The sequence below is a fragment of the Suricata suricatta genome, chromosome 2 (genome assembly GCF_006229205.1).
Source record: "Suricata suricatta isolate VVHF042 chromosome 2, meerkat_22Aug2017_6uvM2_HiC, whole genome shotgun sequence".
NCBI lineage: Eukaryota > Metazoa > Chordata > Mammalia > Carnivora > Herpestidae > Suricata > Suricata suricatta.
Genome location: NC_043701.1, coordinates 23,139,133 through 23,167,111, shown reverse-complemented (window position 1 = coordinate 23,167,111; position 27,979 = coordinate 23,139,133). Strand labels below are relative to the sequence as shown.

At 42.7% G+C, this 27,979-nt stretch overlaps 1 protein-coding gene across 5 annotated transcripts; it reads right to left on the bottom strand.

Annotated features, from left to right (window-relative positions):
• Nucleotides 1-2: 2 nt before the first annotated feature.
• RBM28 (RNA binding motif protein 28) lies at nt 3-27,812 on the bottom strand. 5 transcript variants are annotated; one of them, XM_029923863.1, is made up of 20 exons: nt 27,595-27,812; nt 23,923-23,973; nt 22,989-23,147; nt 22,601-22,695; nt 22,110-22,185; nt 21,608-21,700; nt 20,564-20,635; nt 19,598-19,763; nt 19,295-19,440; nt 18,186-18,258; nt 15,937-16,046; nt 13,335-13,408; nt 12,300-12,435; nt 11,243-11,307; nt 9,069-9,227; nt 6,891-7,040; nt 6,500-6,574; nt 3,794-4,050; nt 2,857-2,956; nt 334-556 (listed from the first exon to the last, which is right to left on the bottom strand). In XM_029923863.1, exons 1-20 carry the CDS (start codon nt 27,710-27,712, stop codon nt 422-424), a joined length of 2,310 nt encoding a protein of 769 aa, XP_029779723.1. In that variant the 5' UTR covers nt 27,713-27,812; the 3' UTR covers nt 334-421. The 5 variants fall into 5 exon arrangements, with proteins under 5 accessions (XP_029779734.1, XP_029779723.1, XP_029779729.1 ...); XM_029923869.1 differs by having other exon boundaries at nt 19,295-19,437; XM_029923874.1 differs by lacking the exon at nt 2,857-2,956 and having other exon boundaries at nt 3-556.
• Nucleotides 27,813-27,979: the final 167 nt, after the last annotated feature.

Sequence of the window (27,979 nt, the reverse complement as noted above, 5' to 3'; positions counted from 1 at the left end):
TCTATTAGAAATGACAATTTGTTATTTTAAAAAGCCACAAAATATCTCATTTAAAGATGACACTTAACAAAATACACATCTTAAAAATTCAGCCCTCGAGAATGCTCTTTACAATTTTTTCCATTTGAGAAACAAAGGACTAAGAGGGAAATAATTATAGACACAATTCATACAGTAACCTGGATTATACACAAGAAGCATCCAAATGTTTTTCTGAGATTTCTTTGTGGTTCACTAGTCACGCACTGGGGAGGGCCCAAAGTTCAGACATGCATAGTCCAAGGGGCCTCTCAACAAAGTGGCAGGGCACTGGATAGGAAGGGGAGTGTCCCATCAGAGAATAACATGAGAGGGTGGAGGGAGACCTGGGAGTTTTACCAAGAAGTGCACAGTCAGCCTCTTATCCAGTCTGCTGACATCATCAACTATCAAACCATTTGCTCCTCTTCGCAAGAGGTGCTCCTTTAGAAGGTCCCAATAATTTCTGCTTATATTGTTCGACCAGCTGGTTGAAGCGAATTTCAGTCTTATTTCCCTTAGCTTTTCTCCTTGGTGTCTATAAATGAAATAAAGAAAAACAAGATTATGAATTTTAAGCACACCACCCGAGAAAATAAGAAATCTTCTTCGCCACAAGAGATGAACTTCCAGAGAGTGATGCTTATAAAATGCAAGATGAACTGTCCATTAGCAAGAAACCAGACCAGGAATGCTTAAGAGAAAGGCCCCCCTAAAACACTGCGGGTGCTCCCAAGCTCTAGCCATCAGATGCTCGTGTGAGTCTTCTTGCAAATGAGTCAGTCCAGAGTCTAGATCTTCCTGCTGGCCCTTTCCCTTAACAAGAACACTGCTTATGGGATTTCAAAGATAGCGCTCAGACCTCCCAGAGACACAGATTCCTTGAGCAGGAGGAGAAGCTAATGCTTCTTTTACCCTTGAAACTTTTTTTTTTTAACATTTATTTATTTTTGAGAGACAGAGGGACAAGGGAGGGGCAGAGAGAGACGAACACACAGAATCAGAAACAGGCTCCAGGTTCTGAGCTGTCAGCACAGAGCCCGACGCGAGGCTCGAACCCACGAACCATGAGATCATGACCTAAGCTGAAGTCAGACGATCAGCCAACCGAGCCACCCAGGCGCCCCTTACCCTTGAAACTTAAAAGAAAGGGACTAGGGAAGAAGAAAATGCTTGACCTCAGACATTCAAGAATGTAGAACCACCATTTTCTACTAAAAGAAACTAGGGCTGCTTGCGGAAATGGCTAAAGCCAGGACCAGGGGGGAAACATATGTAAGGTGAGCTGCAGTATCTGGTTGTACCAGAAGCAAGGACCCCACAACAGACAGGGCCCTATCAGAAAGCCTCCAGAGCCGCCCGAAGGGCGTTCTGCTGGCCTAAGGTGGGACAAGAATAATCACTGCACTTGACTGAAACTTATCAAGTATAAAAAACTCAGGAATCTGTAACTAAAAAACTATTACTGGTAGGGCACCAACTCACTACTCTGAAAACGGACAAAGAGAAATGAAATCAAGCATTTATCCTGCCTTTCCAACACAAATGGTATTTCATGGTAACCAAATAGTAGACAAGGGAAAATTCTTTTCTCTAAAGTTCTGCTAAAACAATGCAGAACTGAAAAAACACCACCACCACCAACAACAACTAAAAAATCACCATCCGGAACCCATACTGATATCACGGATCTAGAGAACAAACATCAGTTATGTGCTAAAACCATCAGGTAAGAGGCTGATGGGAACTTTACAAACAGAAGACCAGCAGACAATCCTAAGCTTACAGATCTACTGATCAACCCCTAAGCATCACTAAAAATGGGACAACCAAACATTAGGTGCCTCAGAGTGTCGACACAACAGAGAGTACCCAGCACCACCCATGAAACACTCTTCCCAAGAAAACTGAACTTGAGGGGCACCCGGCTGGCTCGGTCGCTGGAGCGTGTGACTCTTGATCTTGGGGTTGTGTGTTCAAGCCCCATGTTGGGTGTAGAGATTACTTAAAAATAAATAAAATCTTCTAAAGAAAACGAAAATGGAACCTGACTTTAATCAACCCAGTACATCTAACTACCAGTTTATAGGCAATACATGGTTATCACAGGACCAAGTTAAATGACACCACAAGGAAGCAAGCAGCTAAAGTCAAACTGTAATACATATAGGGGGAAAAGATTTAAGAGATATATATGATAATGGCATAAGGTAGGTATGTTTTTAAGGCCCGGTAAGTTGGAGATGCAAGTCTGAGGTATTTTTCTGCGCAATATACCCCATTTTCATATAAGGCACATTTACATGCGAAGCAGAGTTTGCTTTAAAATACTGTGGGCAGGGGACAGTATGTGTAAGAACAAGTAAAACAAGATAATTGTTGAAGTGGAGTAACTGATACATTGGGTCCTCTTTACTTTTATTTACTTATAATATTTATTTTCTATTTCTTATTTTCTTCAAGATTTTTATTTTTAAGTACTCTCTATACCCAATGTGGGGCTCAAACTCATGACCCTGAGATCAAGAGTCAGCCAAGTGCCCCTATTTTCTAACTTTATTTGATTTCTTTTTTAGTAATCTCTACATCCAACATGAGACTTGAACTCACAACCCCAAGATCAAGAGCTGTATGCTCTTCTGATGGAGTCAGCCAGGTGTCCCAAGTTCTCTCCATCTTGAGAACTACAGACATACCTCAGCGTCCTCTATAAAGCTGTGGTCCGGCATGTAGCTGCAATCCAGAGCCCTTTCTTGCGTACCTCACCAGAGCACAACAGTGGCTGCCAGCCCCGGCAGAAACACGCTGTCCCAGAGCCCTGTGCCCTACAGAACTCACCTGCTTGGAAGGCAGTTTCTGCTTCTCTTGCTTCTGCTGGCTTATCTGGGGCTTTGGCTTTTTGGGAGGGAGAGACTTCACTTTGCCTTTGTCCCGGAGCCTGAAATATGAGGTCAAGTAAGTGTCACTCTGCGGTCTTCCTCTAACTGACACCTCTGAGGCTGTCTAAGCCAGAAGATAAAATTCCTTTCCTAACACTGCTCTAAGGCTATGACAAGTCATTCTAAAAAAGGATACTGTAACAGAATATCCTAAGGCTCAGCATTTCTTTACTTTTTTGCTTCAGCTTAAAACCGGACAGGATCTTTGGGGCCAGGGTGGCTCTGTCAGCTGAACAACAGACTTTGACTCAGGTCATGATCTCATGGTCCGTGGGTTCGAGCACCTCATCGGCTCTGCACTGACAGCTCAGAGCCTGGAGCCTGCTTTGGATTCTGTGTCTCCCTCTCTCTCTGCCCCTCCCCTGCTTGTGCTCTGTCTCTCTCACTCTCAAAAATAAACAAACATAAAAATTTTTCAAAAACCCCTCAAAGGATCCTCAAAAACCTTCATTTATTTAACAAAAATTTTGTAAAGACTGACTTTTGTTGATAGCACTAATCTGCTAATTGGATCTGCAAGAAAACCTGGAGTCCATGGGCCTCAGCTAACAGACAGCCCGTGGATGGAAGGAAGCTCTTCAAAAGAGGGAAAAGGCACAAAGGCTTGCCCTAGGAGGCTCCTCCAGGGTCCCCTCTGCTAGTGCTTGTTCCAGCCTCAGGTGGTCCAATAGCACATCTTGCTAGTGTAGAGATGCCTGTACACAAACCCCTCATGAAGGATCGGCACAGTACGAAACATCCTTTTCATCCAAACAAAAGCTACAAAGAAAGTGTTAAGTGAAAACAAACCCTCTTAGAAGGCACCTGCTGTTCTATGCCACAGTCCTGCATCTCACCGAATCTTGGGGCCTCGGTGTGAGGGGAGCACCAGGACCTTCCTTCTCTTCTTTCCATCAGGCAGCTCCACCTGCTCCACTTCCGCCTTGGTCTGGAAGCCTGTCCACGAGGTAGAGCGCACCTTCCCCTTCTGCTCCAGGGCGGCCTTGCTGTGGTCCTGCGTGCGGTTTTGAGCTGCCTTCCGTTGCTGGTCTTTCCCTAGCACCGGCCATTCCTGCTGCAGCTCACCAGTCGCAGGCCTGGATTTCGCTTTTTGCTGCATAAAACAAGAGACTGCCATCTGGTTTCCGGATGAGGTTTATTTGCTGGAAATACTCAGCAGAAAAGGAGCTTTATGTGAGCTTAGTGAAAGAAGGGAGTTCGTCCCCTGAATAGTTACAAATTATAGGAAAATGAATACATAGTAACAGATGGTTACCAGGCTGGGGGACATAAAACCACCACTTCCTTCTCCACAGGCAGAAACAGGGGAAAGTACATGGATGCCCAAGACTTGAAAGCCAGGAAGAAAAAAAAAAAGAAAAGCCAGTAGCATGGGACAGTTATTAAAAGTGTAACAAATGTGAGAGAGGAATCTCAGAGGGTAAAGAAAGAAATGAAAGGAAGAAATATTTGAATTAGGGGTGAAAATGTTCCAAAATTAGTGACAGATACTAAACCACAGATCCAGTAAGCTCAGCCCAATATATACCCAAAACTCTATACCCAAGCATGTCATACAAAACTGCAGAAAATTAGAGACCAAGTGAAAATCTGGAGAGAAGCTGGGGGGAGGGGGAGGGTAGAGAATACCCTACCTACAGAGGAACAAAGAGGACACTGAATTTCTCTTCAGAAACCACGTAAGAAAGAAGAGCACACAGAAATATTTAAAGTTTCAGTGGGGAGAAGGCACCAACTTAGAATTCTGTATCTAGGATAATTATCATTCAAAAGTGAAGGAGAAATAAAGATTTTCTCAAAACAAAACGAAACTAAACAAAACCCACAAAACAAACAAAAAACAAAAGGAAGGAATTTGTCACCAGGGGACCTATCTTGCAAGAAAGGCTAAATGAATTTCGTCAAAGGAGGAAGATGACCTAGGTCAGAAACTCAAATCTATATAAATGAAGGAAGAACACTAGAGGAGTAAGGAAAAGATGCTATGAGAAGGAAGGCATAGGTATGTTATAGATTTATGTTGCACTGCAGCGGAAGAAGAAAAAGATTGACGTGAAATTAGCGTAATAATTGAGACAACAAAGATCTATCACAGGCCTGCACTGTGCCGGTGTCAGTTTCTAAGGTAAGAGTCCGAGGGTAAGAACAGTGTTTCCCTTTCAGCACTCTCAGCCTCGAGGAGGTAAGAGACACACAAATAAAGCAAAATGAAAACTAAAGAGCTAAAGGAAGTTCATGAAAGCACAAGTAGAGAGGCCTTACCTCCTTGAGAGAGGTGAAAAATGCTACTTGAGGAAGCACATTTGAGCTGAATGTGGAAATCGTGTAGAAGTATCCATGGGTCACAGAAAGAGCAGGACGTACACAAGTACAGGCAACAAAAGAGGATCCGAAACAAGTCAGGAACTTCAGACTCACTCTGCAGCAGCTTACAGCAGGAAATAAGTCTATGTCTAGAACAACAAAGCTGCCTTGAACAAGAACCAGATTCCAGGTTTTCCTGCCAAAGACACTGTATTAACCACTGAAATTGCTCTTCTATCGGTCAGGCCCAGCGTACACACCGGAGTACAAATGTTTGGTACACACGCAAGTTAAGGCATGCTATCAACAAAAGCTGTAGGAGTCATGGGATCAAGAATAATCTGGCCTTCTACATCCTGGGGCAAGATGGGTAAGAAAATGAGTGCTGACTGTGTGCTGACCATACACTGTCATCACTTAATCCCTGGCAATCATGTGAGGCAGATGCCATTAATCCTAGTTTACAAACTGAAGCTGAGAAAGGTACTAACTTGTTAGGGAACTCAGAGGAAGAGGCTGAGCCTGACCATGACCGTGAGTGTTCTTATTCTCTCCTTTACACCACACTAGCTTAAAAACAACACTAAAACTATCAGGCATCACACTTCTGGAGCTATCCAAGAAAGAATTATGAAAGAGCTGAAATCTACAGCGACATAAAACTTTCACCTGGGCCATTACCTTTGACATGTACCATCACCAAACACTGTACTGGCATTGCTCATTGCTAATAGCAGCCTGATTCTCCTCTCTCCTTCCTTTCCCTCCTGTGATGCTATCACAGGACAGGCTAGCAGAGGAGAAGATGGTCTGGAGAGTTCTAGGGAACTAAGAGTAAAGGGTTACAAAGAACCAAATTAGGTAAAGAACTATTTCAAGGATGCAGAACCACAAACTGAACAAAATAGGAGCTTAAATAATTGTTTTAAATTTAATAGTTTCTAAGTTTATTTCTTTTGAAAGACAGTGTGCACACAAGCAAGGGAGGGGCAGAGAGAAAGAAAAAGAGAATCCCAAGAGAAAATCTGCACTGTTAGTGCAGGGCTTGAACTCACCAACTGTGAGATCATGGCCTGAGCTGAAATCAAGAGTTGGACCCTTAACCAACTGAGCCACCAAGGCACCCCTGAAATAATTAGTTTTAACTGGGCTGTACACTTAAAAATAGTGAATTTTATGTTATGTGTATTTGACCACAATTAAAAAGATGAAAACAGAAACACATTTCAGTTCTGTACCAGGCTGCGCTGAATCCTCAGTTCCTTTATTTTAAGTTTTCTTCGATCCTCCAAAGAGAACTCCACTATCGGTCTCTGTGTCAAAAGGAAAATGTCATTCAGCAGATTTCTTAATTTCTGAGTGCAATGAGCTAAGCTGTCCTCCACTACTCCCCTCTCTCCCGCTCACTTCCTCTACTTAAAGGAAGGGGACCAGTTCTGCAAGCAGGCTGTCCAACTGAGGTTTCAATTCCTTCTAATCATCAACTGAATAATCACTGCTTATTCCCTCCAACGACTCACTACTCTTTCCCACCACACATAAGTCAGAGGACACTGGACATAAAGGAGAGAAATGGTTTTCTGCAAATGGCCCTCAGAGGATCAGCTCTCCTCACGGGACAAGGCTCACCTTCAGAGGCCCAAAGATCTCTGGGTTGTTGTTGATGTGGCGAAGGGCTGTCAGGGCGTGCTCGTGCTCCTGGAATTCTGCAAAGGCGTAGCCTAGGGACTGACCCTTAACTTTCCCGGGCGCTCCTTTGAGATCTCGCATCACCCTACACTAAGAGTACAGCAAGAAAACAAACACTCTTGATTACAGGATAAGAACGTGAACAGACTCATTAGGTAATCAGGTTACTGGAACAGAATCCTCATCTATATCACCATCACAACAGTCAAACTGGAAAATACACTTATCAATGTCTGTCTTAATAGAATTCACCTACTAGAAAGCACAAAACCAATTAAATAGATACCTTCTGGCTTTCTAAGCGTTTACAGAGATTAATAAAAACCTACATATAAGCATGTAAATAAAACAAACTTCCTCCCCCCAAAATTGTAACAGCTAACTGCTGGTACTACATAGAAGCTGAGAGGTTTATAGAACTTTAAACTGTACGAGTTATCACTGAGGATGTCCATAGATTTCATCACTGAAGAAACCACTGAACAAGGAAATTATTGAGGAAGGAAAAGATGGCTTTAGTTAAGAAATACATTCAGGTGTGGGAAAGAACCTGCCTAACATATAGACTAGAAATACGGAAAGAAGCTTCAGCTGACTTTGCTCAGAGCTCAGATCTTCTCTGTGTGATTTTTCCCTAAATCCTTCACTTAAATGTGACAGCCATCCTGGGGCACTGAAGACATCACATCACAGCAGACTATCTTAGGATACTGTTTATATGCTATTACTCCTGGAAGCTATAGTTCTCACAATGGAGAAATCTAGGTATTAAGGATGCTGCATTCGGTATACTTCTAGTACTTCTCCATCCCTAGAACCATGCCACGCACTGTAGAGAAACCAAAAAAAGCATAAAATGAGGTTACTGTCCTCAAGAAGCTTATGATCTTGCTGACATACTATACCTACAAATATGAAAGAATTGAAGAGACAATTCAATACAATGCAAACATTGTGAAACTCCTTATTTCTCTAACTGATGATGTACAGGCAAACTTACTAAGTATTGTGGATACTGATATGAGAAATTACACAAGTGACTCCTATGCCAGTAACACTTTGAACAGTTTTACTAAGAGCGGGGTCAGATATGTGCTAATATGTTCACATTCTCTCATGTAATTCCCCAAATACCAATGCCGTAAGTTTTAAGAGATTTTGCAGGGTTAGGAAAACACTTTAGAGTCACAAATCAGAGCAAAGCAGATTTATAACACTGGCTGTGTTACTTAGTCAATAAGTACTGATGAAAGACAACTATGCTCCAGGTACTCAGCCAAGGACTAGAAGCCATGACCTACTCTCCAAGAGCTCAGGCTGGTCGGGAGGAATGACTGGCAGACAACTACAGGGCAGTACACTAGTGAGTGCCATGGCTTACAGAGGGTGCTGTGGGTGCAGGGGAGAAGTGTCTGTTCACACACACTGTGTAATCAGGTCCTGGTCCGAATCCAGTGTTTGTCTAATACAACTTTGAAGACCCGTGTGGCTCTCTGTTTGTGCTTACCAGAGCACTGAGGACTCTTTTTATACAGTAAGAGCCTAAATGGCAGTAAAATGTTCTTCTAAGGAGCAAACTACACAGATTATTTTCTCTGCAAAAAAAAATTAACATCACAGCACCTGCTATGATGCTTAGCGCACAGCAAGCAAGCAAATTAATTCCTAAGGGCAGACACTTCCTCGAATTCTGCTGCAATTTGGACAATGTGTGTGAAAGGCATTTTTTTTAACCCTGTCATTTAAAGTTTTTATTTATTTATTTTGAGAGAGGGAAGGGAAGGGGGGAAGGCACATGAGGGAGGGGCAGAGAGAGACTCCCAAGCAGGCTCTGCATTGTCAGCACAGAACCTGACTCAGGGCTTAACCCCCTGAACTGTGAGATCATGATGTGAGCTGAAATCATGAGTCAGATACTTAACCAACTGATCCACCCAGGTGCCTCTGAAAGGCAGTTCTTAGAAGAGAAAACAAACAACAAACATGAAAACTGCTTTATCTGTTAACAATGTGTCCAAAAGAAACTCTGTCAATCTGCTAGCAATGCAGCCTGAAATAAAGGCTCAAAATGACCCACAGTGAGTACCAAAGTTGTGGGTGGGCAGGGCCAACTCTCACCTCCTTGAGGCGCACCCCTTTTTCCCCTCGAGTGGCATTCAGCAGCAGCTTTCTGAGCTCTTTGTCATCCACAGCCTTTGGGAGGTTGTGCAGGCAGAGCCTGGTCTGGGAGACAAAGATATTCTGGTCCTTGAGTTTCTGATGTTTCAGCAGCTCAAACTGAAAGAACAACAAACTGTCAACAATACAATCCACCCTTTAAAAATGCAGGTTCCTAATTCTTCGAAAGGAACAAACCGTGACGTGCCCCGCCCCCTGCCAATCCAATAACCACACATACAGAAAAACAGAAGGGAAATTGCTCACCTACCGCCTTATGATGCCTAGCCTAGGGAAAGAAAGGTTGAAAGAGGCCATGTGGTGGGTACCTGGTAAGATCATGGACTCTGGATTCAGACTAAACTACAAATCCATCCCTAACTAGAGAAGTTCAATGAAATTTTTTAAGCCTCAGTTTTTCCCCCTACAAAGTGGAACTGTACATCAAAATACCAATCTCTCAGCACTGATGTGAGGCTGAAATGAGGTAATACACAAAAAAAATCCCAAACTCAAAACCTGGCCTAAAGCAAAAAATAATACTGTGGTTAACGTCTATGCCCAGTCCTTAGCTGTTCACCAACTCAAACTAATTTTCTAGCTTTTCCAAAAGGACATGGAATTTATTGAAGTACTTGATAGAATGTTGTCTCAACTCTGCCACCTTGAGGCAGAAGACTGTCCATGGCCACAGAAATGAATTCTGCTTCTGGGGTACTGGCCTCAAGGATGTTGCACAAAACATCAGTCCCAGAGGCAACTTCTCCCAAGTGAGAGGATAACATTCTTTTCCTGATTTGTTAAAATTAGGTTAGTGGATGGGGCTCATGGTTGACTCAGTCGGTTAAGCATCTGACTTCGGCTCAGGTCATGATCTCATGGTTCATGGGTTTGAGCCCCCCATTGGGCTCTATGCTGACAGCTCAGAGCCTGGAGCCTGCTTCAGATTCTGTGTCTCCCTCTCTCTCTGCCCCTTCCCGGCTCACATGCTGTCTCTGTCTCTCTCTCAAAAATAACTTTTAAAAAATTTTAATTAGGTTAGTAGGAAAAAGTTTTAAATTAATTTTTTTCTTTAATCAAGTCTCATTTCTGCTGTTCCTTATTTGGTAAAGGCACTAACAGGTCAAAAACTAAGCAGATTCTCTGAAAATAAATATTAATGGGTTATGTGAAGTGGCTCTCATGCCTAAGTTCAATAGTCTTAGAAGGAACAACCGTGCCTGCTGTGAATTATAATGCATATAACGAACCTAGTGAGCGATTTGCTAGAAAAATTCATTCTAAGGGAAAATCAAATGTGTCACTCTCATATTATGATCAGAAAAGGACATATAAAGCCCCCCACATACAATGATTTCCAGATGTTCACTATTAAAAAAAGTTGTGAACATAAGTCTAGAAACTGTACACAGAAAAAACAGTGCCTCTTGCTGTCATTATATTCTCATCTCTGTACCTTCAGGCTCTAAAGCTAATTGTCTTTTTTTTTCTTTAATGTTTACTTTTGAGAGAGAAAGTGTGTGTGAGTTGGAGAGAGGCAGAGAGAAGGAGACAGAATCTGAAGCAAACTCCAGGCTCCGAGCTGTGGGCACAGAGCCCGACGCTGGGCTCGAACTCACAGACCGCAAGATCATGACCTGAGCTGAAAAGAGCTGGCCACCTAACCAACGAGCCGCTAGACAGCCCCCTTCAATGATTTTCTAATCTGAACATAACCTCCTACAAAAAAAGGACATCTTAACTCTTCCAAGAACCCCATCTACCTCCTTCCCTACTAATTCCAGTGTATTCTGATCTTCCTTTCTTACATCATTCTGCATTTACATGGCACCTAATTACACATAGCCTTAGCCTCCATGACGTAGAAGCATACTATGAGGCCAGCACTTACGGCTGAAAGCATTAGGAAATGAAACAATAAGACCCAGTCCTTATAATGGCATTCAATGCTCCTATAATATTATGTACAATGTTGGGTTCTTTGCGGTTTCGTCTGTATGACTTCCTCTAAGCATAAGCAGGGTCTGTGACTGATGCCCGGCTCACTGATAAGCACCTCCAGCATTCAACAGTTCTTATTTACTGATTTATACCAGGTCGCGCAGATCCTGGAGGCTGGCACCTAATCTACTCACCCGTTCTCTTTTGGCCATATCAGCGGCGCTCACACCCTCGGCAGCCTTAGTCCCAGCACGAATCACTGCGGAAAGAGGGAAAAAGGCCAAGACATCAGCAAGGGAATTTTCACTGAGCAACAAGAGGAATGTGATTTGAATGATGCAAGCTCTTTGTACAGGCCCAGAGGACTATTCTGGCCAGGACATAGTGGCATTTGGGTAGGTCCAGAAATAGGCTACAGGGCTAAGTTCTCCTCTCTGAGCTGCTCTCAAGGACTAAAACTGAACATTTTGTGAATTTGTTCCTCTTCCCCCTTCCCTCCTCTCAAAAACTTCATGTATGTGCCCAAAGTCTGTGCGTGCCCAAAGTCTGACAGAAAGGCTTAGAGGAAGGTCTGAAAGGAAGTATATTTTAGGTATTTAGGACACAAAAATGCTCCACTTATAACCTGCCCTTGGAATTTTACTGTTCCTCGTGTACTAAGTACTATACTTAGTATTGCCAGTAGAAAGCAGTGAGTTAAGCTAGCTGAAAACTGCCATATGGCCATACAGAGGCCTAGGGCTGAAGGCTAAGGGCCCGACGTCACCAGTCCAGGCTGTGTGGTTGTGCAGCAGGTGGGCTGACAAATACTGCATTACCTAGGGAAAGAGATTTTTTTTAATTGAGGCTAATTTCTGATTATCTTTCTGACATTAAAGGAAAAGTACTGAGCACACAATTTAAATCCATAAATAATCCAAAAGAGCAATAATTTTAGTCATCATTTTCAACTCCTTCAGGAAAACTATCAGAAATCATGACAAGAAACAAAGATAATTTGAATTCTTCCTCCCTCTTTGCCCTGCTAATCCTCTGCTCTAAAGGTCTAAAGGCTAGCAGGCGGAAAAGAGAAGGGTGAAGCCTTCCAAATGGAAAGCAGCATCTGCTGAAGTGGAATAAGAAGATGACGCTGTTAATAAACATGTGGGTTTTAACTTGAAACAAGCCGCCACACGCACTGCTGCTGGTCACTGTCACTGCACAGGGCCAGCTACTTGAAAGCCTGGTTCACAACTCCCTTCCATCACTCACAGCCTTCTCGGGCCAGGTAGAGGTTCCGGGTTCCAGTTGGCTTCTTCACCTTCTTTGTCTGGAGCTTTGCAGCCTCATCACGGGTCACTGCCAAGTCGATTTTGAGCAGTCGGCCATCCAGTTTAAGCCCACCACCCTGTAATAGATTGCAACCCTCTCTCTTAAAATTCGTAATGGGTAGAAATTCAGCACCTAACAAGGAATGCCAAGGAAAGGGAAAACAGCAAACCCCAATTATGCTAAGGAACCCAACCCCTAGAAAGTTTTAGCCCAGGCGGGTGCAAGTGGACCACTGGGCCTAACATTTAGCATATCTGTGCAAAAGGCCATGTACAGGGGTGCCTGGCTGGGACAGTTGGTAGAACATGTGACTCCTGATTGCAGAGCTGTGAGTTCAAGCCCCACAGAAGGTGTGGAGCCTACTTAATTAAAAAAAAAAAAAAAGCCACGTGTATATTTAGGGCAGTTAGCAGTTATTTATTTTATGGGAGTTAGTCCCAAAGTAGGCCCAAATTGAGGAAAATGATCTTTAAATTCTAAAGAAAGTTAAGAAAATGGTAGTGTTAACTCTACTTAAGAGAATTTAAGAGATAATGATAATACAGGATAATTTATCTCAGAACAATTTATACTTGGCTATAGAATACACAGAAAAATTCTCCATCACCTCTACATTTTCTCTCTCTACTCCACAGATGACCTTAATCCCCTCTTGTCTGAATCTTTCATGTCATCAGCCTAGGATAGAGGCCGATGTACAGACAGTGACCAATAAGCATTAGATATACATCATTAATCTGTTTCCTCACTTATAAAACAGGTATAATAATTGTACTTATGTTATATACCCCCATAGAAGTGACGTAAGGATTAAATACGAAGCTCAGTGTCCAACACACAGTAAGTCCTCAATAAGCGTTAGCCTTATATTATTATGTTACTGACCGTAATCCTAAAGCTGTGTGTAAACAGCAGATTCTGGCCTTAGGAGCCACTCTCCCCTAAGTTACGGGGTGAAGGAAATGTCCTCCTTACCTCAGTCTCTGGAGAAGCAGCTTCAAGGCACTTCTGAGCTGCTTCTTGAGTCATGAACTGAGCAAATGCACAACCTGCAGAGAGAGACAAAATTAAGTGAGATGCCAAACTCCCCTGGCCCACCAGGGATGCCATCCTACTACGGCAGCCTGAGACAAAGTGGACAAGACCCCCATCTTGTTAGACGCTACGAGACAGACACCGTGTCAGGCACTGAATGTTCCAAGGCAGACGAGATAGGACATGTGCTTATTGTGACATTTTACTACTACTTCATTATCTTTTCCAATGCTTCTTAGAACTTTAGTCTCACCGTTGCTCTCCTTAATAAGGAAAGGCCACAAAATATGGTAGAGAAAATTCCACTTGATACAGCATCACTTACTATTTGCCTTTTAGAGGACTAAAATATGAGGTTGGAACCACTTAACCTGAAATTAATTACATATCTCCCTGTCATCAATGCTATGTGGGAGACATACGATATGGGTAGACCGGCCTCTTGCAGTCAAAGTCCCTGGCCTCTATCACATGAAAACCGCAGTGAACCAGAAATTCATAAGCTCAATTCCTGACTCATACTCTAGAATTTGCAAAGGCACACCTCTAACCAATCAATGCATCCTAGTTTCTGCTACTGATAAAAAGCCATTTTTATAAGCAAAGAAAAAAGTTCACCTTATAGTAGACTACAAAAAAGAAATACAAGTTTCATAGTATTTTGCTAGTATTTCTTTATACAAGTTTAAATAGTCCCTCATATATGAAAAAAAAAGGTCTTATTTCCTAGAGCTACTAGGGCATCTATTGATCTTTTGTCCCCTACAAGCAAGAGTGGCAGCAGACTAAGACAACACATGTGGCCAATCCAAGAGTCACCATCTAGGTGAGGTCTTCGCTGCTTCCTCCAGGCAGAGCCAAGTGCCCCCCATGCCCACCCACGCCCTCCAATCACATCTCTCTACTACAGCACTGGTCAGGTGGCATCTTCCCAAACAGAATGAGTGCCTCAGGAATAAGGCCTATGTTTTCTGGCTGTTTCTATATTGCTAGCACCTACCATAGTGTCTGGCATTAACAGACACTCAATAGGAAGAAACAAACAATACAGAAGGAAAGGAAGCAAGATGGGGGGAATGTTTCTAATAGGCAGAATAGCTTATTCATCTACTTTGAAGAAAATGTGTACTCCTCTCTGAACAGGTAAGAATTTTATCACTGCAATTCCCAGGGTCAGTACTGGGTTTAGACTTTCCTAAAGTCTACTATTTATAGTGCTCCTGGACAGCAAAATGGCATGCTAACAGAGATAAATGAGAGGAGGAGGCCAAGGCTGTGTGAGTAGGCAAAAAAATTTATTATGAGCCAGAAAAAGACAATACATTAAAAAAAGAAAGCTATGCTTATTAAGATCATTAACTCTCAGCTAATATTAATAGACCAAGAAAAAGACTGAGCAAGTTAGTGAGTGACTACATTCTGAAAATACCAACCTAATACACTACTGCACTCAAAAAGAAACAAAAGATATCATCAAAGTAAATCAATATCCTACAGTACTTGGAACATTCTATGCCATTCTGGTCATCTTTTAAAAAACATACTGGAAATGGAGAAGGTCCAAGAAGTAGAGTTGAATATTACAGTTGAAAGCACCTTAAATGATTACTCCAGTTGAACCCATTCATTTTACAGATAAGAAAACAAAGCCCACAGTGGTTACACAATTTGCCAGAAATCACGCAGCAGATCTAGGCTCGGCTACACTTAGACCCCTAACCTCCAGCAGGTCGTCTTTCCTTCCATCATACTGCCCTATTTAGATCTTTTCAGCTAAGTAAAAACCAAAAACGTTCAGGTCTCATCTATTTGGAAAGTATGGTTTAGAACAGAGGTTCTTAACCCGAGTAGATTCCAGAGAGCCCACAAAGCCTCGGAAGTGGCATTTTTCTGGAGAGAGGGTTCACAGCTTTTGCTAGGTCTCAAAGGAATCAAGAATCAGAATGAATTAAGAACTCACTGCTTTAGGAGAATGACTGCTGGGATAAAATCCAAGGTTATGAAGAGGCTGAAAAGATGCTGCTCACCTAACAACACTATACTAGAATGAACTGTGGCCAATCCTTAAAGCTCAAAAGAAATAGCGTTAGGAAAAAAATCGAAGGCAGCAGTCCTGCTACATAGTTTTAATTCTGATGACTGCTGCTGCAACAGAATTTCTGTTAGCCTCTATCTCTAACAAAAGCAACTGAAAAAGATCCCAGTAATTTCAAGCAATGTGGAATGATTAATACCCATGAGATGCTATCACATTTGAAATTCAAAGGAGAACAACAAATGGAATTCATTACCCTAAAGTAAATAAGCAACGGCTTAAAGAGCTTAGATAAAATTGTGGCTGGCAGCACCATTAAAGATGCTGCGTCTGATATCTTAGAAGACAACCTCAGAACGTCCTTGGTGCTTCTATGGACCACAGAAACTCGGCGGGGTGGGCTGCAGACCCCTCAGAACGGCACACACTGTGCTCTCGTGTAACTGAGTCAGTGCCTTTGGCAGCGGTCTCCACCTTTTCAGGGCCTGCCAAGCTGACAGCAAATACCTTTAGAATGCTCCGTGTCCGGATGTAAGACAATACGGACATATTTGAGATCTCCAAATTGCTGGAGGAGCTCCCCGAGTTCTTCTTCCTCTGAGTCAAAAGACAGGTTTCTATGGAAGACAGGTCACGAGAAGAGCCAATTACAAAAGTGAGATCCTGTGTTCTAGTACAAGGTAAGACACCAACTGAAGGGGTACTCTTGCTCACGGCCACCCTCTCTTGTTCAGGAACAGCGCCGATCCACAGGGGAGGCCCCTGCTGGCCCAGCCTCTGCTGTGTGACTCTACCCCTCAGCCATTGTTGACTGGCCTTTCCAGGCCACCAGAGTCACAGGAATTTAACACTTGAACAGGCATATATGACCAGAAGCTGAAGATGTAGATTTGTTTCAAAATAGCAGTACTCCTCCCAAAGGAAATTCCTGGGAAGCTGAAACCTTGATCTGGGTGGTAATCACATGGATATATATGTACAAGAAACACTGTGCTGTCCACCTAGATTAATACACTTTCCAGAACATATGTTATATCTTAAGAAAAAAAGGCAGTGTCCCCAGAAATAAGACACTGCACCCCAGCCTCCTACAACTAGGGCCCAAAATGTCCCAGATCTTCATCCTCTTAAGGTTTGCTTTTTTGACACCTTTGATGCTGTGAGTCACCCAATGTTCGTCCAACAAACATACTTTTTTTTTACTTAAACTGACCAAAATTAGTTCTCTTACCACAACCAAAAGATTCATAGCAGGCTAATGAGAAAAGTCAAGTGTGTACATGTGTGTATCTATGTCTCTCAATTACTCATTTCCCCACGTGAAAACTGGGTTTCAATTAAAACTATATAAGTCAGAAAATCCTTCAAAATAATAACTCAAAAACAAAACATGCTGAAGTTTACTAGCTAAGTGCAAAACAAGAAAAGAATAAGTATTTCTCTCGATGTAATTAAAAAATGTTGGAAGATTTTGTTATACTACATTTCAATACATTCTAAAGACCCTTCATTTTTCCAGCTATGCATATCCTTCCAGGGTAAAAAACAAACAGTCCCAAACAAATATCTATTAATTTTCCTTCTCTTAGACTCAGTTAACAACTCCACAAGCGATTCCATCTTATGAAGTAACTGAGACAAAAAATAATGTTCTGCAATAAGACATATCCTAGCCACGTTATTTTTTTAAATTTGCCTTATGTATAGTTTTCTCTCTCCCACCCCTTTACTTTCCTCGTTTTTTTTTTTTTTTTTTTTTAATTAATTAAAAGAGGTAGGGGGGCACCTGGGTGGCTCAGTTGGTTGAGCATCTGACTTCCGCTTAGGTCATGATCTCTTGGTTTGTGGTTTGGAGCCCTGCATCGGACTCTGTGCTTATGGCTAGCTCAGAGCCTGGAGCCTGCTTCAGATTCTATGTCTCCTTCTTTCTCTGACCCTCCCCTGCTTGCACTGTCCCTCTCTCTCTTTCTCTTTCTCTTTCTCTCTCTCAAAAAGAGAGAAATTACTGGGACAAGTGATATCACCCCTCCCCAGTACTTCCTCTAAAACAAAGGCCAGAAGCAAGATGTTTCTAACAGTTGAAGAATTGATTTGTTCCAAAAGATGCTACCCAAATTACAAAGAGTGAAATGTAAATTAGGATAAAATATGAAGATCCCTGCTATTTATCTATTTATCTTCTGTATATAGTTCTGACTCTCCTAAATTTTCACTGTTTGCTATATTCCTAGGGCCAGATAGATTAATGATCTTAGAGGCATCTAATTTTCTGGCTTACAGAAAAGCACTAGTACCAAAAAAAAAAAAAGAGTGGGGGCACCTGGCTGGCTCAGTTAGTAGATCATGCGACCCTTGACCTCAGGGTTGTGAGTTCAAGGTCCACGATGGGTATAGAGATTACTCAAAAATAAAATCTTTAAAAAAAAAAAAGAGTGGGGCTCAGTCGGTTAAGCCTCCGACTTTGGCTCAGGTCAGATCTCATGTTCGTGGGTTTGAGCCCTGCGTCAGGCTCTGTGCTGACAGCTAGCTCAGAGCCTGGAGCCTGCTTCCGGTTCGGTGTCTCCTTCTTTCTCTGGCTGCCCCGCCCTCATGCTCTATCTCTCTCTGTATCGAAAATAAATAAAACGTTAAAAAAAATTAAAAAATTAAAAAAATTAAAAAAAAAAAAGGGAGAAAGATAGAAGAAAGGAAAAAAAGAGAAAAGAAAACCCTGTGCAGACAACACTAACAGCAGTTCTCACGGTACAAAGGCATACCTGATAAATACAGTCTTCCCTTCATTCACATCAGAGGGTAACTTCCTCTTCTTTTTCTTGGAGACTTTTACATCTAAAGTAAAAAGAAAAACAACAAACTGAAAAAGACTTAGTTCAATCCACATGACAAGGGGCTACTTCATAGACGGATACATTTAATACTGGTTGTCCCTAGAGAGGGGCCCTAAGTGGCTGGGTACAAGGGAGACTCACTGTTTATAAAAAACAGACATATATGCTTACGTATACATAGAAAAGTTCTGAAACAATATGAAAAAAAGAACACTGGTTACTTTGAGGGATTCTTAGGGGATTGGTGACAAACTTTTTTTTTAGTTTGAGAGAGAGTATGCATGAGCAGGGGAGGGGAGAGGCAGGAGGGGGAACCATAAACAGGCTCCATGCTCAGCACAGACCCCAATGCAGGGCTCAATCCCACAACCCTGGGATCACGACTCAAGTTAAAATCAAAAGTCGGATGCTCAACCAACTGAGCCACCCAGGCGCTCCAAGCAGCTTTTACTTTCTATATTACACTCTTCTGCACTATCCTTTTTAATTTTCTGCATTATGTACTGGCCCAATAATTTTTTCAAGGTAAAGAATGGTAAGAGACAGATGGACGTGGCTGTTGAATGCAAGGTCTCATAGTCCCCTCAGCATACAAGCTTCTTTGATTCTCAGGTGTCTATAATTCTCTCATGGAAAAGGCTTATTTTCTCAGATTTTTTAATATTGCCAAACCACTATACCAGACTTAACCTAAAGAACCAGTTATTGGCCATTCCTTACTCTGTAATGACCTGCCTCCTTCAATAAACGAGTTTAGACCCAACATTCTTTATAAAGGTAGCAATAGGGTTTGATTACAGTTTTACAAAATGCCCTAAGAGGTCTTTTACCCCCATCTTAACTCATAAAAGTTGTTTAAAACCCACCTTGATGTTACGACACAATATCCTGTTTATCCAGTTATTCATTCATCTTGGATAAGCAAGAGAGAGGTAGTACCTTAGCCCAAGTCAGACACTTAACCAACTGCGCCACCCCAGGCACCTCTCAGTAACTGATTTTAAGAGTAAAGGTGTCTACACAGATCGCAGGCAAACCTTCGTCGTCCTGCTGCTCGCTGCTGGCCTCACTCTGAGCCAGCTCCTCCCCACTGTCCACGCTGGAGCCTTCCCCCAGGTCGCTGTCCTCATCGGAATGATCCTCCTCACTGCTCTCCACAGCTGGGGCCCTCCTGACGGCTCTGCTATGGCACAGTTCACAAGTGACAGGGTTAGGATCTGAGCCTAGCCAACTTCATGACACACGCCACCACTGCGGGGATGGGCGCAGGGAAGTCGCTGCTCCTCCCAGAGCCCGTCCTCACTCTTCCTCCACTGTCTCAAACAAGCTGAGCTGCTTACTTCTTTCGAATTTGTGTCGGCTTGGTCTCCCTTGATTCTTTACTCTCCTCCCACTCCTCCTCCTCATCATCTTCCTCTTCTGTATCTTCCTCTTCCATATCCTCTTCTTCCCTGCCATTCTCTTTACCTAATTCCTGCTGTTTAGGTTCAAGCCTCTTCTCCTCACCTATACATGGAGGTAAAGAAAGTCAGGAATTCATTTAGTATCCAAAATAAGGTTATTTGAACAAGAGTAACTGATACCCCAAGTTCCTAGTTCCTTGGGACTAGGACTAGGACTTTAATTGTATTTTTCCCCAGTATTTTTCTTACTGTATATAAGAGAAAGTATGAAGGAAAAAAGCGAAAACAACAAAAACCCCTCACCACGAAGACTGCCTGGCAGCCTGTCCCATTCATCAGCTGCCTGAGGGAAAATCAGACTGGGAATGAGAAGAGGAGGCACTGAGCCTCCGCGAGCAGCCGGCCACTGAGCACAGCGGCCGGCAGAGCGCTCACCTTAACCTCAGTGAGTTCTGTTTCCGGAGTTCCTGATGGCTTAAAAGCCAACTGTGTTCTACATAAAACGTAGGTTTTCAGTTTCCCTATTCATAATATTCCATCACGGTCTATTATGAAGAGTTGGGGAAAGAGCCAGCAGAGAAAATGAACTTGGGCCCCACTGCTCACTCACATTCACACCTAGGAGCGGGCTTAGATTCAAAGGATCCTATGTTTTGAGATTAGATCACCAGATGGCACAATATGAATCAACAAACAGCTCTGGGCTCATATCTGAGCCTGTAGAATTCAGAGTTTTTCTTAATCCTCAGTCTCATTCCTTCCGTTAATCTTATGCTTTTGGTATCTTTGACCCAAAATTCTTACTGACTAGCAGGTTCCCTTATAATTTTACTATACATAGAATTGTTTCCACACTCACCTCAGGACATAAAATCCCTCCCGCCCAACACCACCCCATCTTACCTGATGCAGAGGCAGACTGTGTATTCTTATATTTATCCTTTGCCACAGCCCAATCCACAGCCACCGTCCGTCCTGTCAGACAGAAAAGTAGCACCAGAAAGGTCTTCCTCTCTTCAACATCTCTTATAAATGACTTCCTATTCATCAAAGACAGTGCTGATCTAGAGATTATTCGTCCTAAAATAAAGCTCAGAGTAGCCTATCCTTTTTAAACATTAAGCTTTTTATTTATTCTTTTTAATGTTTATTTATTTTTGAGAAAAAGAAACCTAGAGTGTGAGTGGGGGAGGGTCAGAGAGAGAGGGAGACACAGAATCTGAAGCAGGCTCCAGGCTCTGAGCTGCCAGCACAGAGCCCAACGCGGTGCTCTAACTCATGAACTGTGAGATTATGACCTGAGCCAAAGCCATACACTTAACTGACTGAGCCACCCCTAAACTTTAAGCCTTTTATCACTAAGCAGTTATTTCACCTTTCTATACAACCACTGCACCTGGAAGGAGAGGAAGTAAAAAAGTAAACGAAGAATGGGAACAGTGCTGCCAGTTAGACAAGGTACCAGTTAGACTAAGCAAGAGGTAAAACAAGTATCTGGAATAATCTGCAATCTACACAGAAGTTACAAAGTCTCTGAGCCAAGGCCTTCTTTAGTACCTAGTAAATGAACACGCTGAGTGGCCTCACAGTCAGTTTAACAGACCACCAGTGCTGAATAGTGATCGTGACCCAGAGGGAGAAACCTGCAAATCCCACATCCCACAGACAGCAATCTGCATCTATCAGTGATTATTTCAGGGACATTTTTTCTTTAAGGATTTAAATGCACATTCATAACCAAATAAAGAAAAGTGAATAATGCCACGTGCCCTTTCAAGTCGAACCCGAAGATCAAGCACTAGGAATATTTTACCAAAGCAGCGTCTCTATTAGCAGTAAGACTCAAAAATTCAAACACCTTGTGAAAATGTAGAATGTGGGTTACTGTGCTAATTCACCCAAACACCAGAAATGTCTGGGTGAACAGTATGGGTATAGAAAACTTACCTTTTATCTCTTTCATGTTCATGCTTTTGAGAGCTTTTCCTGCTTCTAGGAGGTTTTTGAACTGGATAAAAGCAAACCCACGCATCTTTCCATCTGTGTGCAAATGTACCAAGAAGTTAGAGGCCGCAGGTGAGACCTGGGCTGGCAAGATGGCCCAAGCCCTGCCAACCAGTCTGCCCCAAAGCAACAGCTTACGTCCTCCTGCTGAGTATCCCCTGACTCAAGCTTGGGGAGAGCAGTGCAAATTCCCTAGACTCTAACTTGTCTTCTAACTAGTTCTAATCTAACTAAAAATGCCATCCAGGAAATAAGCACTATATTTTTGAGTTTTTGCTGTGTCAAGCATGTGCCTGAAAGTACCATCCGGAGCTCACAAAGAGAATGACATATGACATGAACCTTGTATTCCTATTTCAAATAATGGCTCAAGGGTGAAAGGGAAAAAGACCATTATGTTAAATAGTCTTAATCTAATTCTCAACAGATGAAGGTCTGCTAGTACCTGGCTTCCTGGGGATGTTTACTTCTAGGACAGCTCCAAACTGAGCAAATATGGTCTTCAAGTCATCTTCTGAACACTGACACCAAAATGAAGAAAAAAATATTATCACAGAAGCATACATGAAACCTCAACCATTATATTAGTTCATTACAAAAAGCGTGAATATTTTTACTCTTTTACTTTTGAGACTAGGAATCAAACATCTCTGAATAGAAGACATCTTGCTTTGTACCTAATAGACAAAGAGAACAGATATCAAAGAGCTCTTCCTCCCGCTCCCTGTCTCAGCAGTAGTGCCCCAAAAGGAAGGCATCTTCACACTTAATATCCTCAATTAGTTCCTGTTCATACAGGCCCATTTTCTATATTCAACAGGCTAAGATGCATTCCCACAAGGAATGATGTCCAATTAGGCCATCCTGGTGAGGAGTTCAACCAATGAGCACCACCAGCCTTCAGAAGTGGTCGTGTTAGTTTTCTCTGTCACTCACCTTAAAGCTCAGGTTCCGAATAATTAGCCTGGCTTTCTTATCAGCCACTTTGGGTTTTTTTGGCTTCAGCTCCTTCTTTGGGGACTCTGAATTTTCTAAAAGATAAGAGGCAACAGAATAAGTCTGTGATCCCAAACCACCCACCTGTAGGCCCAGAATATCACAGGAAAGAAGCTACTAGCAAAAGATGGCATTTCCTACAGGATTAAGTGTGGAATACCCAGGACCACCAGATTTCTGAAATTAGAATTAAATAAAAAACAAAAATGAGTCATAAAATATATTAGATGGTTTTGGACATCAAAAAGAAATTTAGGAAGCTATCTTCCCAACCACCGACCTCTTCCTCACCATAAGGGAAAATTCCCTCAAGTTACTAGGTACTCACCAATTTCCCCCTTTTCCTTGGACTTCTTCCTCAGTTTCTTCTTGGCAACAGTCACATTGATCTTACAGCCTTCAAAGGTGGTAATCTCCTTGAGGGCCCTCTGAACATCTTCCAGCATAGAAAAAGTGACATAGCCAAAGCCTCGACATACCTTACTTCCTGGACAGTAAGAGGTAGGGGGGAGAAGCATAAGCCCAGAGACCTAAACCATTAAACTGTCAATGCCCTAAACTAGCAGACCAACCCATTTATTAGGTTGTCAAAATTCTCAGAGGGGACAAAAATGAGGTTGGCACCCATGGCCCCTTCTCCACTTTGCTCAGAAATTGTCAGGCCTCCTCTTCTAATGGGTGCCTTCACTATTAGCTCCTCTTCTTCCTCTTTTCCTGATCATCTTGTGAATATGGAAGGTCCATGATATCTATCACATCCCCAGTGAAGAACTCAGCTTCAAATAGAATGGACCATCACCAGAGAAGGTGGGAAAAGTAAGTATGGTAGCTTTGAAAACTACAATAGAATTATGCAGCAGATCAGAAATGAATGCCTGAGGCCCTGATGACAGAGCCTCAGTAAACAATAAGCATGGCTTCGGGAGCCTGCGGTTACTATCAACGTTACTACCAAGCCTTAACGATCAATATCAAATTTAACTTTTTCAAACTAGCTGTAAATCTCTTATCTCATTCTTATCTTCAGAACCCACATTAAGGTAGGTAAAGTGAATACTACTATCCCTTCTTTCCAAATAAACAACTTAAGATGGAGGAAAGTAAGTGAACTGGTTAATGCACCGGAGTGTTAATAGCTGAATTAATTCCTCATGACAAGCCCCATGTTCTTTCCATGGGACTCCACCAACATAAAGGCCACAGAGAAGAATCTGATCCACATAAACTGGTTAAAGCTGACACTTTGCACTAGGAAAGCATACCGTGATCTGGAGACTGGTGTCTTTTCTCTTGGGACTCCTTCTCACAAAAGCCTGCCCATTCACAGTCAGAAAATTAGAGCAAGAAAAATCAGAGCCCTTCCTGATCAGTACAACCAAAAACAAAGCAGCTAAAACGTAAAGCAGTTGGGTACCAATACAAAAGTATGTGCTCACAACAAATGCCATTCACTGTTTGTCTGCACAAAGCATCATATTTTACTTGAATTCTCACAAACATCCTGTAAAATTACTCCCATCTTAAAGAGGTGAAGTGGCCCAAGTCACCACTGCTAAGACCTCATCCCAACTTACCCCTCCACCCCGCACCTTGTTCCCGTCCTGCTAAGTGCAGCACCCTTTCCAATACATCTTGGCTATCTGTACAGAAAAATACACAGTGTGGGGTTTTGTTTTGTTTACTTTTTAAAATGTTTTTTCTTTTATAGTTTATTGTCAAGTTGGTTTCCATATAACACCCAGTGCTCATCCCCACAAGTGCCCTCCTCCATGACCATCATCCCCCCTTCCCTTCTCCCACTCCATCAGCCCTCAGTTTGTTCTCAATATTCAAGAGTCTCTCATGGTTTGCCCCTCTCCCTCTCCTCAACTATTTTTTCCTCTTCCCCTCCCCATGGTCCTCTGTTAAGTTTCTCCTGTTCCACTTATGAGTGCAAACATATGGTAGCTGTCCTTCTCCGCCTGACTTATTTCACTTAGCATGACACCCTTGAGTTCCATCCATGTTGCTATGAATGACCAGATTTCATTCTTTCTCATTGCCATGTAGTATTCTATTGTATATATAAACCATATCTTCTTGATCCATTCATCAGGTGATAGACATTTAGGCTCTTCTCATGATTTGGCTATTGTTGAAAGTGCTGCTATGAACATTGGGGTACATGTGCCCCTATGCATCAGCACTTCTGTATCCCTTGGAATACACAGTGTTTTAAACAGGGACCAAAGCTCTGTATTTTTAAAGATTTAGATCATACACACAAGGTAAGGCTATACCCTGGGTATATTCTGAGGACCCAAAAGAGAATTCCCATTCAATGGCCTGTTCTTCCCTGGGACAGAACCACCAAGCACTGGGCAGTAGTGTTTCTCAAACTGTTTTGACAACACACAATAATCAATGTAACTTGTAGCAGAACCCAGTACACATATGCCTTCTTTATATAAAACCAAAGGGATGCCTGGCTGGCTCAGTCAGTAGAGGGTGGAACTCTTGAAGTTGCGGTTATTAAGTTCAAGCCCCACACTGGATGTAGAGATTACTTAAAAAGAAAATCTTAAAAAAAAAAAGATTTATGAATACTAACACTTTACCACATATAGATATACTCTATCTAAAAAAATTACTGACCGACTCAAGACCCATGAATGAGTAATGATCTGCAGTTGAAGAAACACTGCTGTTGAGCCCTCTTGTCTCTCACTCACCCATATCCATGCTTAAAATGACAAAGAACCAGGCTGCTGTCATGGCTTGTCTAGCAATTGGAGCCACAACAATCCTAACTCTAACCTCTGGTACTAACAAAATAGAAGTTAACAATGGAGGATTATTAGCACACAGTTAGCCTGCTTACTCACATACACTGATACCATGGGGGGAAATGGGGGTCCTCAAAATGCCAGTTCCCACTAGCTGTTCTGAAGACAAAAGAAACAGCCACTTACAGAACCAGACTGATGACTTAGAAGAGAGCGAAATGTAACATCAGGCGCCCATCTTAAGGGTCCCTTGAAGTCTAGGTTAAGAGGAAGGAACACTTCTACAATTAAAACCCTTACAATTCTTAATACATGCCACCCTTCCTCCTAATATTACAATGAGCATCACACAGACTATGAGCCATAGAGCAGTATTCCACAAATAAGCAAATATCCCCAGTGGCTCGAGCCAAAATTCTTGGGAGTTAGACTTAACTCTTTGACTTCTCTTCTTCTCATACATCAGCAAATCCTTTGAGTTCTACCTTTGAAAATATCCATATTCCAATCATTTTTTACCCTCCACTGCCACCATCCTGGTCCAACACACCCTATTTCTCACCTGGATTATTGCAAGAGCCTACTGTTTGGTCTCCCTGATTCTGTCCTATTCCCCAATGGCGGCCTCAGAGTATCTTTTAAAATGTAAGCCAGATCATACTTACAGCTCCCTGTTCAAAACTAGTAGTTAGAGTAAAAGCCAAAGTCCTTGTAATAGGTCCTACATGATCTGGTACCCTAGAATCTCATCTCTTACCTTCACTCAATTATTCTGTCACCCTGTTCTCCTTGCTATTCCTTCAATATACCAGGAGTAGACCTCTTCAGTATCCTGAGCTTCTTGTTTCCTCTGCCTAGAATCCTCCTCCCCGCCAGACACATGTTCACTCCCTCATCCCAGGCAGGCCTTCCCTCACTGCTCTATCTATAACTGCCATTCCTCACCCCACAACAACCCCCTCCCACACACTCACCTACACAGAGACTCCATACCCTTCTTCATTTTTCCTGGAATTTTATCACCATTATAACTATATATATGCATATATATATATATTTATATATATATATAAAATGCTTATTTATTTTTTTAAATTTTTTAATGTTTTATTTATTTTTGATACACAGAGAGACAGAGCATGAGAGGGGAAGGCGCAGAGAGAGAAGGAGACACAGAACTGGAAACAGGCTCCAGGTTCTGAGCTAGCTGTTAGCACAGAGCCTGACGGGGGGCTCGAACCCACCAATGTGAGATCTGACCTGAGCCAAAGTCGGAGGCTTAACCGACTGAGCCACCCAGGCGCCCCTAAAATGCTTATTTATTTTTGAGAGAGAGCATAAGCAGTGGCAGAGAGACAGAGTGAGGGAGACACAGAATCTGAAGTAGACTGCAGGCTCTGAGCTGTCAGCCACAGCTGACTGGGGCCGTGAGATCATGATCTAAGAGGAAGTCAGACACTTAACCCACTGAGCTATCCAGGTGCTCCATCACTATATATTTTGCCTATTTGTTTATTGGCTGTCTCCCCATCTCGAAGACTTAAGAGCAAGTTTTTTGCCTTGGACTGGTGCACTGTTGTATCCTCAGAACCAACAACAGTGCCTAATACATGGTAGACATTCAAAAAAATATTTACTGAATAAATTAGTAAATGAACAACATACTAGGTATGAGCTTCATGAGTCTCGTGATCAAATTCTGGATCCATTACTTACAAGCTATATGAACTTTAAAGTTACCAAATTTCCCTAAGCCCCAGACTCCCGTCTATAAAATAAGGTTAAGACTCCCCCCAACAAGACTATCTAGAAAATTAAATGAGATTAACACGTGTGGAATTCAGTACCGTGCCTGGCAATCAGTTGACTCTCAAGTTGCTTTCATTAAAAGTTAACTATTTCATTGTTACTAAAATTGATCTTTTATGTGAACGCGCATTATAAACGGAAAGCGCTTTGTAAACCTTAAGGCCATGCCTTAACTTTCAGAATCGGACCTCTATGGACTCCTCTAGAGCCGAGTCAGTTTAAAAAAGAAACTCAATTCCCCGACCCTTCTCCCACGGGCGGGTAAGGAAGTCTACGGCATGCTGAAGTTTGGGAGGGTGTCCTCGCCCGGATCCCGCTCCCAGGAACCCCGGCCCTAGCTTCAACAGCCCCGCCCCCTACCTTTCTCCGTCACCACGAAGCACTGCTTCACCGGCCCCACCTGACTGAACAGCTCCTCCAGCTGCTCACTGCGGGCCGAGGGCGGAAGGCGGCCTACAAAGAGGGTCAGCCCCGCCATGAAGCTGGGAAACCGAGGCGCGACAGACCACAGGCAAACCCGGCCGGCTCACGCGAGTCAAAAAGCCGGCTTTAGCAGTCCGACCACGCCGAATTGCCCGGAGATCCGGAAGTGATCGTTACTCAAAAGAGTCCGGCGGAAAACTTGGTGGGAAGGGGAAAAAACGTTCCGGAATGGAAAAAAAAGTGCCTCTCACGGGCGGAGCCTCTTGAACGGGGCTCCACCCCTAGTCCCAGTACTGCCGCCCTGCCCCCTACACCCCAGGAA

What these genes read in the sequence shown, in the direction of transcription:
- RBM28 (XM_029923863.1), bottom strand. Translation starts at nt 27,712, where the DNA reads ATGGCGGGGCTGACCCTCTTTGTAGGCCGCCTTCCGCCCTCGGCCCGC. An exon ending in GGGAAGACTGTATTTATCAG is followed by an intron (nt 16,047 to 18,185) that starts GTATGCCTTTGT and finishes TGTCTTCCATAG; the next exon opens with AAACCTGTCTTTTGACTCAG. An exon ending in AGATCTTTGGGCCTCTGAAG is followed by an intron (nt 6,575 to 6,890) that starts GTGAGCCTTGTC and finishes CTTTTGACACAG; the next exon opens with AGACCGATAGTGGAGTTCTC.